The following is a 12,171-nucleotide window of genomic DNA, read 5'->3' as shown; positions in this document are numbered from 1 at the left end:
ACTGGTAGGACTGATACCACAGCATGCCTGAATGTCTCACCACAATCATAGGGGGCTTTTCCAATCCTAAAATCACCAAGTCCAACCATCAACCTAAGACCTCTATGGCCATAAAGCTGTGTCCCCATGTCTACTTGTTTTTTGAACAGCTCCAGGGACAGTGACTCCACCACCTCCCTGGGTACCCTCTTCCCAATGCCTGACCACTCTTTCAGGAAAGAAATTTTTCCTACTACCCAGTCTAAGCCTCCCCTGGCACAATTTCAGGCCATTCCCTCTTGTTCTATCACCTGATAGAGGGAGAGGAGACCAAACCCCCACCTCACTCCAACATTTTGAGAGATGGTTAGGTCTCTAACTTGAGCATACTGTTTGTTAAAGTGATCTGCTGTTCCTCATTTTGGGGTGGTTGTTCCATTGCAGGATTATACACATGAATTCCACAAAACCAAAGCCAACTTCCTGGCAATACGAGAAAGGGAGAACCTGCTGGGATCCGTACGGAAAGACATCGAGTAAGTGGTGGTGTGTGTGACAGCAGTGGCACTGCCCTTAGAGGGAGGAGAAGGCAGCCCTCCTGTAGCAGAATCCTTGGCACTGCTTATTCCCCTGGGCTGTGAACAGGGCAAAAAAAGTGAGTTGGTGGCTTTGATAAAAGTGATGATAAGATTTGGTGTGGGTTGTTTACCTGGAAAGGAATTCAGCTAAAGGTTGGCTTTATTAAAGGCATGATAAGATTCTGGTTTGGTTTGGTAGTTTTTCAACTGAGAAGGAATTCATGGTTTGAAAGTGACACTTGGAAGCTGTGCTAAGTCCCATTAAGAATGTCTGGAGTTTTTCTGTTTGGTCCCTTAGAATAGAATAGAATTAACCAGGTTGGAGGAGACCTTTGGGATCATTGAGTCCAACCTATCACCCAACACCATCTAATCAACTCAACCATGGCACCAAGCAGCCCATCCAGGCTCTTCCTAAACACCTCCAGTGATGGTGACTCCACCACCTCCCTGGGCAGCCCATTCCAATGGGCAATCTCTCTTTCTGTGAAGAACTTCTTCCTAACAGCCAGCCTGAACCTCCCCTGGCGCAGCTTGAGACTGTGTCCTCTTGTTCTGGTGCTGGTTGCCTGGGAGAAGAGACCAACCCCCACCTGGCTACAACCTCCCCTCAGGTAGACAGCAATAAGGTCTCCCTGAGCCTCCTCTTCTCCAGGCTAAGCAGCCCCAGCTCCCTCAGCCTCTCCTCACAGCGCTGTGTTCCAAGCCCCTCACCAACTTCGTTGCCCTTCTCTGGACACGCTCCAGCAAGTCAACCTCCTTTCTAAACCTTCTGGAAAAGTATTTTTCAACTCTTTATTTTTTTTTTGTACATTTTAGATCATATAAAAGTGGGTCTGGAGTGAATAACAGAAGGACAGAACTCTTCCTGAAGGAGCACGAACACCTGCGGAAGTAGGTCTCCCTCGTTTCTTGCTGCGTTTGGAGGTGTCTGACTCTGCTGGGGGACAAACCTTTCTTCATTTCCTGGGTCAGAGCTTTGTGCCCACACTGCATGCCTTGCACTGTGTGTTCTCTGACAGTGCTGCTGCTTCTCTAGCTATGTGAGCATTTCTGGCTCATGCTGACTGTGCAGTGGTCATGGCAGGTTTCAGTGATTCTCCCTTCAGGATCTTGCCAGCACTAAGTGACGTTTGTGCATTGTCCTCACTGAGGTTTCACAAGTCCCTTGTGACTCAGAGTTCAGGCATGTTGTCCTCTCATCTGAAGAAAGTGGAGGCTTTGTAGGGTACTAACTGGAATGAGCCTTAGGAAATGCAACAAAGTCTCGGTGATTCAGCTGGTTTTGCTTTTAATTGGTTAGGCTGAGAGCAGCCTGTTTGTCCTTCTGTCTCTACTGAATGTGTACAAAAGGAGATGGAAGAGGCTCATTTCAGAATTCCCTGTGCACTTTGACTGCAGCTGATGGGCAAGTATTTTTTTGGCCTAGAGAACCAACAATATCATAGTCTCACAGAATTACTTGGGATGGAAGGGACCTTAAAGATCCTCTAATTCCAACCCCCTGGCATGGACAGGGATGCTTTGTGCTGGACCAGGTTGTTCAAGGCCCCATCCACAGTATCACAGTATAACTAAGGTTGGAAAGGACCTCGAGGATCATCGAGTCCAACCTATCAACACAGACCCCATGACTAGACCATGGCACCAAGTGCCACATCCAATCCCCTCTTGAACACCTCCAGGGATGGTGACTCCACCACCTCCCTGGGCAGCACATTCCAATGACGAACGACTCGCTCGGTGAAGAACTTCCTCCTCACCTCGAGTCTAAACCTCCCCTGGCACAGCTTGAGACTGTGTCCTCTTGTTCTGGTGCTGGTTGTCTGGGAGAAGAGACCAACCCCTTCCTGGCTACAACCACCTTTCAGGTAGTTGTAGAGGGCAATGAGGTCACCCCTGAGCCTCCTCTTCTCCAGGCTAAGCAATCCCAGCTCCCTCAGCCTCTCCTCACAGGGCTGTGTTCAAGGCCTCTCCCCAGCCTTGTTGCCCTTCTCTGGACACCTTCAAGTGTTTTGATGTCCTTCTTAAACTGAGGGGCCCAGAACTGGACACAGTACTCAAGGTATGGCCTAACCAAAGCAGAGTCCAGGGGCACAATGACCTCCCTGCTCCTGCTGGCCACACTATTCCTAATGCAGGCCAGGATGCCATTGGCCCTCTTGGCCACCTGGGCACACTGCTGGCTCATATTCAGGCAGCTGTCGATCAGCACCCCATCCAGTCTGGCTTTGAACATTTGGAGGGTTGGAGCTTCCACAGCTTCTCTGGGCAACCTGTTCCAGTGCCTCCCCACCCTCATGGGGAAGAATTTGTTTGTAGAAGGAAGGAAATGGGAAGCACTTCGTTTTGACTCTTGTTGCTGGGAAGACATTAGATTATGGGTTGTGTGTTCCCCTTGAGAGAGAGCAGCACACTCTGGAGGAAGAGGCTGGAAGGTTCATGGTTTGTAGGTAGCCAGGAGGTATCAGTGAGCTGCAGTGTCTGTGTTCCAGGCTGTAGTCATGCAAAGTGCCTCTCTTACACGAGAGGGCAGGCTTTCACTGAAAAGAAATTGCTAAGTAAACAATTACCTGTGGCTTACTCAAATGTGGTGTCTTAAAGAGAACTTCAACTTCTGGCCAGAACTGCACCAAAAAAGCTTTTTACAGAGAATTAAACTCAATGTTTTTTGCATTGTGGCTCACCACCACTTCATCCTCAATGTCCTCCAATGCCTTTAGAACTAGAAATGAGTTGATTTAAAGCTTAAATTAGATTGCTGTCAGGTTGATTGTGTCAAATGTGTATGCTGAGGAAATAAACAGCTTGAATCTTAGTATTTTGGAGGTGGATCTTACCTGAGAGGCTGTCCTTTGAAGAGTCACTGTCAGCTAATCTGAGCAAGCCCTGATTGTTCAAGATGCTGGGGTTGAAGTTTTTTGGTTTGCTTTATTCATTGGTTTGGTTTATTGCAGAGCTTAATGCTCACAGTAAATACTTACAGGCATTGGGCATTTTGTTAAAGCTGCCAATAAAATATTGCTGGGGTTGTAAAATCTATTTCTGAGGAACTGACATTCCTCCCAGTGCCTTGTTTTGGAAAGATGGAAACAGGGAAGGGAGGAAAGCTTAAAACGTTTGGGGAAAGGGATCTGTCAGGTGCCTGCAGAATTTGAGCTTAGCATTCACTGAGATATCATAGAATGGCTCAGTTTGGAAGGGACCTCAGCCTCCCCACCTTGGCCAGGGACACCTCTCAGCTAGGCTGCTCAAGGCCTCATCCAACCTGGTCTTGGACACCCTTAGGGAGGAGGCAGCCACAACCTCTCTGGGCAGCCTATTCCAGTGTCTCTCCACCCTTGGACTGAACAACTTCTTCCTAAGATCCAGTCTAACCCTACTCTCCCTCAACTTCAAACCATTCTCTTTTGTCCTGTTGTTAGACACCCTTATAAAAAGTCCCTCTCCAGCCTTCCTGTAGGATCTCTTCAGGTACTGGATGTGAGGAGGAAGTTCTTCCCCATGAGAGTGGTGAAGCCCTGGAATGGGTTGTCTGGGGAGCTGGTTGGGGCACCATCCCTGGAGGTGTTTAAGCCCAGGCTGGATGAGGCTCTGGCCAGCCTGATGTAGTGTGGGGTGTCCCTGCCCATGGCAGGGGGCTTGGAACTAGCTGATCCTTGTGGTCCCTTCCAACCCTGACTGATACTATGATACTGGAAAGCAGCTGTAAGGTCCCCCTGGAGTGTTCTATAAGCTGAAGCCCCCATGGAAAGCTGAGGTTTAGACTGACAAGCAGTAGGTTTAGGCTGGTTAGAGTAGATGATCTCTAAGGTCCCTTCCAACCTAAGCCATTCTGTGATCTGTTTGGTGTTAAAGCTACTAAACTCTCCAGCATGCTTTTAGGATCAAAACACATGAAAAATGGAATTAATTAAGGTACCTTCAGGAATAGTTAAACCATTTGTCCCTGGAGGTGTTCAAGAGGAGATTGGACGTGGCACTTGGTGCCATAGTCTCGTCATGGGGTCTGTGTTGATAGGTTGGACTCGATGATCCTCGAGGTCCTTTCCAACCTAAGTGATACTGTGATCTTCTGGGTGGTTATTTGGAAGTGTTAAGACTTAAAAGCACAAACTAAAACAAATGAAGAAAGCCCCACAGCAATGAGGAAGAGGCAGCCAGAAATAAGTGTGACTTGGGGATCTTTAGGAAGCAGGGCCAAAACTAATGATGGAATGCCTCTGCAAGGTGTAGATAACTGCAAGGTGTGTGAAGAAGTCTGGCAGAGAAGCAGAAGACAACCTTGGCGAGGAAGCAGAGCTTGCAAGATGTGCAGACTTTTTAATTGAGTAGCAGTAAGCTCAGAAATAGATACTGGCAGGGGAAAAGATTAAAGAGTTTCAACAGAGAAAGCAGGTAATGAGCCATTCAGGCCAGAAGACAAAAAAAAAGAGCTGTAGAAAGCTCACCAAAGAAAAATAATCCCAAGAAATCTCCAGGAGCTGGCAGGTTACAGCCAGCATGCTCCTAGGAGAGAGTGTCAAGCCTTGTCTGAGTCTTGAGGCTGGGCATTTGCAGTGCAGGTGGTGCTAGGCTGATGGGCAGGACTGAGTGATGCATTGTCCCAAACCCACAGCAGTGAAAATTCATTTTGAGTGGAGCTGTGAGAGCTATGAGAGGAGCTTGGGAAATGGAGATGGGGAACCGAAGCTTTGCGAGTGTGCTGTTGGGTGCTGCAGAGTATCAGGTGATGCCACAGGAGCAGTGTGTTTGGATCAAATACTGGAGTGTTCACGTGGTGTTGGCCCTGCTTAATTCATGATATGAAGTCCTTTAACCCATGACATATTTATTCCATCATCTGCTACTGGAGGGGGTGTGAGCTCTTCCCCACTGCAGAGTACCAGACTTGTCTGTGAGCTGTTGTCTTTATGCACTGCCATGTGAGGCAGGATGAGCAGAAACTTGAGTTTACTCTTGGCAGCCTTTCCCCTGACTGCTCTTTAGAAGTGTGCTGGCAGCCTGAGGCAGTATTGTTTGTGGTAGGATCTCACTTGGGAGGAAGAGGAAGGGAGCCAGAAAGCTTTTCTCCAAGAGGGACTTAGGCAAAAACGCAGAGAGGTTCAGCTTCTCTCCAAAATCAGCCTTATTTTTCTGCCACATTTTGAACATCATCTCTTCTGGAGGAAGAAGGAAGGGGAATCTGTCTGAAGTTTGCAGGTGTAGGTAATCATGACACAGGAGGGGAGTTAAAAAAAGCTGTCAGTACAAGATTTTGCTGAATGAAAGGATCTAGCATCGATGAAGCAGCAAGGGAATCCCTACAGCTGAAGCACTGTGCAAGCCTTTGCAGCACACTGCTGTCCATGAGGCTGTGGGGATCATGCATCCATTTGGCTTTGCTTTCCCTGGGTGGGGCTGCCTGCTGTGTCAGTGCTGCTGGCACAGGGATGTTTGTGCTCTTCCACACTGGGATTATGGTGCTTCTGGGACAGACCTTGAGCTGGGAGACTGCAGGCCTTTGTGCTGCTGCATTCTGCTGTAGGGGGGTTAGAGAAGGCTCATTGTGTGCTGTATTTCAGTGTCTGCAGATGACCCATAGGAAGGCTGGGAAGGGACTGTTTAGAAGGGCTTGTAGCCAGAGGATGAGGAGCAATGGCTTGAAACTGGAGCAGGGTCGATTTAGGTTAGACATTAGGGGGAAGTTCTTTAGTATGAGGGTGGTGAAATACTGGATCAGATTGCCCAGGGATGTGGTTGAGTCCTCATTCCTGGAGACATTCAAGATACATAGAGTAGAATACATAGAATAAACCAGGTTGGAAGAGACCTTCAAGATCATCACAGCCAACCCATCAACCAATCCAACCCACCTAACCAACTAACCCATGGCAGATTGGACTTGCTGTGCCCCTGGTCTAGTTGGAGGTCTCCCTGCTGACTGCAGGGGGGGTGGTGGAAAAGATGACCTTTGAGGCTCATTTCCAGCCTGGTGTGTATTGTGAATCTGTGATTCTCTCTTCAACTGAACATTTTGCTGCTGGATCAACTAATTTATCAGTTAGCTGGTTTGAGACTTGTTGGGAAGGGAGGTTTCCCTGGAAAGGGTATTGACTGGAGGTGGGAGGCAGTTTCAGGATAGTTTTACTTAACCACTGGAGAGAGAACCAAAAATGGCTAGTTTTTTTGTTTTTAATCAAAAATTCAACACCTGTTAATTAAAATGAGGCTGGATGCTGACTCGTCAAACACTGATGCCTTGTTAGTTAGCAGAGGGGGAGGATCACCTCCCTTGCCCTGCTGGCCACACTTCTCCTGATGCAGCCCAGGATCTGATTTGTGGGCTGCAAGTGCACATTGAGAGCTCCTGTTGAGCTTCTTGTCCACCAGCACCCCCAAGTCTCTCTCCTCAGGGCTGCTTTCCAGCCAGTCCCTGCCCAGCCTGGATTTGTGCCTGGGATTGCCTCGACCCAGATGCAGGACCCTGCACTTGCTCTTGTTGAACCTCATGAGGTTTGCTTGTGCCCACCTCTCCAGCCTGTCCAGGTCCCTCTGGATGGCCTCCCTTCCCTCCAGCTGTCTGCTGCACCACACAGCTTGGTGTCATCAGCAACCCTGCTGAGGGTGCACTCAATCCCACTGTCCATGTCACCCACAAAGATGTTGAACAAGCCTGGTCCCAGGACTGACCCCTGAGGGACTCTGCTTGTCCCTGGCCTCCACTGGGACATGGAGCCATGGACAGCCACTCTTTGGGTGCAGCCATCAAGCCAGTTCCTTATCCATCTAGTGGTCCACCCACCAAACCCATGTGTCACCAGCCTGGAGACCAGGATGTGGTGCGGGACAGTGTTGAAGGCTTTGCTCAGCTCCAGGCAAAGGACATCAGCTGCTCTCCCCTCAGCTATTAATTTCGTCACCTGCTCGTAGATGTTTCAGCATTGCTGTTTGCTCAGGGAAGCAAGCAAGTCATCCTTTTTGTCTGATCCTGGTTTCCATCTGAAGGGAACAATTTTGATGAATAGATCCAGCTTAGCATTTTCAAATCTGCTTTGAAAGTGCTGCCTCAGAGGAAAGAGTCCTGCAGTTAGGGATGAGTTACAGTCTGAGTTGGCAGAGGAAGCACTAATGCTCGATTCAGTTTGCAGCAGCGTCTGTGTGAGAGTGAGTGTTGTCCCTGCTGTCAGTGTGTGTGACTGAGCTAGCAGGGGGCACTGATGGGTTGTGTAAAAATTGATGGAGGCTTCCAAGGGCTAGGTAGAAATTTCAGATTTTATTACCCATGATTAATTCCTTGTAAAGCTGGATGCAAAGCAGATCGCTTGGTGATCACCAGCCTGTGCTGGGGGGCATTTGTTCTGCCACTCTGAGGCTGCTCTATGACTACTACTCAGCTCCAGTGCTCAGCAATCAGGCATTTCTGCTTTCCCAAAAGCAGTGGCTGGTGGTGAAGCAGGTGCCTGTGCTGGTGCAGGTGCCTTTAGCTGTGCTTTTAGTTGTTTTCAAATGACTTCTAGCAGCCTTTCAGTACTTGAAGGGGACTCCAGGTGAGCTGGAGAGGGATTTTGACCAAGGTTTGTGTGATTTAGAATAAACCTTCATTTAGAATAAACCAAACCAGGTTGGAAGAGACCTTCAAGATCATCGTGTCCAACTCACCAACCAATCCAACCCACCTGAACAACTAACCCATGGCACCAAGCACCCCATCAAGGCTCCTCCTGAACACCTCCAATGATGGTGACTCCACCACCTCCCTGGGCAGCCCATTCCAATGGGCAATCACTCTCTCTGTGTAGAACTTCTTCCTAACATCCAACCTGAACCTCCCCTGGTGCAGCCTGAGACTGTGTCCTCTTGTTCTGGTCCTGGCTGCCTGGGAGAAGAGACCATAATAGCTTCAAACTGGAAGAAGCTTGATTTTAGATTAGACATTAGGAAGGAGTTCTTCATCCTGAGGGTGGTGAGGCACTGGAGTAGGTTGTCCCAGAGAAGTGAAGGCTACAGCCATGGAAGTGTTCAAAGCCTTGGTCAACCTGGTCTAATACAGGGTGTCTGTGTCCATGGCAGGGCTGTTGGAACTAGATGATCTTAAAGGTCCCTTCCAACCCAACCCATTCTGTGTTTCTATAATGACTGCATGTGCTGGTAAGTGTTGCTCTGCAGGCTGTGAGTCTACCCAGCAGAAAAACGTTGAGTTTAGATGGACTGTCAGTTGTAAGTGAGGCAGAGGGACCTGAGCCTGCTCAGTGTTCAGACCAGCTAAGGATACAAAGCACCCCGGTGTGTTTGAAAATGTTTAGCACCTGGAACAGAGAGGGCAGGGCTGCCAGGGCAGGTGGGTGAAAAACTCTGAAGGAGAAAAGGAGAGCTCAAACACCTCAGGGGGATGTGTTCTGCCTGTGGAAAAGAGGAAAAAGGGAAGTGAGCAAAAGAAATAACTGGAATCTGCAGCAGTTGTGTAATGGTGCCATTAATAATACATACCTGAGCTGGGGAGATGATTAGGATAAAGCAATCCTCATGCAGTGCTTCACATATGTGAAGTGCTCTGGAGCACTCAATATTTTTATTACTATTGTTATTGCATTTCATTATTCAACAGAACTATATTTCAAATTGCCTCTTCTCCTTTGGGCAGAAATGGCCACACTCAGTGGAGAATAATCACCAGGAAATTGCTTTCAAACTTGGTGGATAATACAGCTCAGATCTTGACAGAGGGAGTGACTCTTGGGCTGTTGTTTCTCCTCCAAGTATTGATACTGCTTGCAAATTTTCCTTTCAGTATCATAGTATCATTCAGGGTTGGAAGGGACCACAAGGATCAGCTAGTTCCAACCCCTCTGCCATGGGCAGGGACACCCCACACTACATCAGCCTGGCCAGAGCCTCATCCAGCCTGGGCTTAAACACCTCCAGGGACGGGGCCTCGACCACCTCCCTGGACAACCCATTCCAGGGCTTCACTACTCATGGGGAAAAACTTCCTCCTCACCTCCAGCCTGAATCTCCCCACCTCCAGCTTCATTCCATTCCCCCTAGTCCTGTCACTACCTGAGATCCTGGGAAGTACTGATTTGCACAGAGTATTCAGCTTCATGAGGTGCAGAGGCACCTGGCAGGGGGTTTGGTCACAGGTGTGTTGATCTGTTGGGGAAAAGCTGCCAGCTTTCTACTGCAATTTAAGTTCCCTTCCTTTGGTTATCCCTACTCTCTGTCTGCACACCCTGATTTCCACCCACTGTATTGGTGCTGCTCAGGTTCCTGTGGATTGCAGTGGACCTTCAGGACTGCATTAAACCCAGAAAACTTCTGTGGTCTCACCTTCCACCCCTTCCCTCACCTCCAGTTGCAGAAGGAGGAGGACGCACAGATGCCTGGGCAGTAACTGCTGTGGCTGACACGTGGTTCAGCACATCTTCTTCATCTTCTCTTGGAAAGGAGGAGACTGTACAAAAAAGCCCAGACAGTTAAAAACAGCTAATTCACCAGTTTCTTTTTCCTTCCCAAGGTGGCTGGGGAAGCAGCAGGGAGGGAGGAGTGTGATGAGCCTCTTCCCTGGGTGCCTGCTGGCTGTGTGCTTTGCAGCCTCAGAACTGCTGAGCTCTGCTTTAGCCAAGTCCAATAAGGGTTGCTTTGCTTATTTAGTTTTCTTAATTTTTGTTTTTAATTGCACAACTTGCTTCTAAATTAAACTCTCCCCCTCCCCCCCATGTCAAAACAGAAGGTGGAGTTCCTGTTCCCTGCTCAATTGTAATACACGTTTTCACTGAAGCAGCACTTGGTAGTGAATCATTTGCTTTATAGCAGTGAGGAAAACCCAAACCAGATGAGTTATGGAAGGCCAAGATGTGCTGTCCATGGCCTTGGGTTGGACTGCTTGCCAAGATGTGGTGGCACTTGCCTGCAGACCTGCTGTGCAGTACTAATGGGAGGCTGTGGTGCTTTGTCTGTTGAACTGGAAGATTCAGTGCGAGGAGAATCTGAGGAGTCTGGGTAAAGATGGTGGTGAATGGTGCCACAGCCAGCTGGTGGCCAGTCAGTAGTGGAGTCCCCCAGGGATCAGTGCTGGGCCACATCCTCTTTAACATCTTTATTGATGATCTGGATGAGGGCACTGAGTCCATCATCAGTAAATTTGCTGACGACACCAAGCTGGGGGCAGGAGCTGATCTGCTGGAGGGTAGAGAGGCTCTGCAGAGGGACCTCGACAGGCTGGGCAGATGGGCAGAGGCCAAGGGCAGGAGATTTAACACATCCAAGTGCCAGGTTCTGCACATTGGCCACAGCAACCCCATGCAGAGCTACAGGCTGGGGTCAGAGTGGCTAGAGAGCAGCCAGGCAGAGAAGGACCTGGGGGTGCTGGTTGATGGTAGGCTGAACATGAGCCTGCAGTGTGCCCAGGCGACCAGGAGGGCCAATGGCATCCTGGCCTGCATCAGGAAGAGTGTGGCCAGCAGGAGCAGGGAGGTCATTCTGCCCCTGTACACTGCACTGGTTAGGCCACACCTCGAGTCCTGTGTCCAGTTCTGGGCCCCTCAGTTTAGGAAGGAGGTTGAGTTGCTGGAGCATGTCCAGAGAAGGGCAACAAAGTTGGTGAGGGGCTTGGAACACAGCCCTGTGAGGAGAGGCTGAGGGAGCTGGGGCTGCTTAGCCTGGAGAGGAGGAGACTCAGGAGACACCTCATTGCTCTCTACAACTACCTGAATGGGGGTTATAGACAGGCAGAGGTTGGTCTCTTCTCCCAGGCAGCCAGCATCAGAACAAGAGGACACAGTCTCAGGCTGTGCCAGGGGAGGTTCAGGCTGGAGGTCAGGAGGAAGTTTTACACAGAGAGAGTGATTGCCCACTGGAATGGGCTGCCCAGGGAGGTGGTGGAGTCCCAATCCCTGGAGGTGTTCAGGAGGAGACTTGACAGGGTGCTTGGTGCCATGGTTTAGTTGATTAGGTGGTGTTGGATGGTAGGTTGGACAGGATGATCTTGAAGGTCTCTTCCAGCCTGGTCTATTCTATTCTATTCTTTGCTGGCCATTAATTGCAGGAGCTCCAGCAATGCTGTGACATTGCTCTCCCAAATACTTTTGACTTGCTTTCTTCATTTCTGGAGTCAGGAAGTTTGAGAAGCTCTTGCATTGCAAGTGCCTGTGCTGGGCTGTCTGTGGTAACTGCCTTTCTGACTGACTTGCCATTAGATATCCATGACATGGACAATTTGGGCAGGCCTGCATGCTCTGAGCAGCAGCACAAACAAAATAGTTTTCAAGCAAGGGATTTGGCCAAAGAAGGATTTTTGTTGTTGCAAAAGCTTACTTAAAGCTGCACAACAGCTTGTGCTGTAATCCTGTTGCAAAATAGGATCCTATCTTCTCTTTCTGTTCTATCTCCTATTGCTGCAGAGCTTTCCTGATCACAGTTATACATCAGTGATTCCTTCTTTTAGCCTTATCTCTGCATGGGATTGAATGGGTTTTATCTCCAAGCCTGCTTGGCAGAACCTCTGTCTCTGGAAGACTGGTGGCAGAGTGGCACAAAGGTCACTTCATAAGTAGCTGGATCGACTTCCCTCTAACAGTCCCAGACTGAATCTGAGACTTGGGAATATAATATACTTAACTGCAACACCAGACTG

General features: G+C 49.1%; 1 protein-coding gene across 2 annotated transcripts in view; it reads left to right on the top strand.

The window, feature by feature from the left end:
* GOSR1 (golgi SNAP receptor complex member 1) overlaps positions 1 to 12,171 on the top strand; it is a 44,193-nt gene that overhangs the window by 2,514 nt on the left and 29,508 nt on the right. For both annotated transcript variants that reach the window (XM_068154512.1, XM_068154511.1), the window contains exons 5-6: positions 424 to 515; positions 1,377 to 1,451. In XM_068154512.1, the coding sequence (XP_068010613.1) occupies positions 424 to 515; positions 1,377 to 1,451 (167 nt within the window). The remainder of the gene's footprint in view (positions 1 to 423; positions 516 to 1,376; positions 1,452 to 12,171) is intronic.

Source organism: Melanerpes formicivorus, unplaced genomic scaffold (assembly GCF_026170545.1).
Source record: "Melanerpes formicivorus ecotype bairdi unplaced genomic scaffold, bMelFor1.0.p_v2 SCAF_29, whole genome shotgun sequence".
NCBI classification, from domain to species: domain Eukaryota; kingdom Metazoa; phylum Chordata; class Aves; order Piciformes; family Picidae; genus Melanerpes; species Melanerpes formicivorus.
This window is presented reverse-complemented; position numbering and strand designations above follow the sequence as displayed.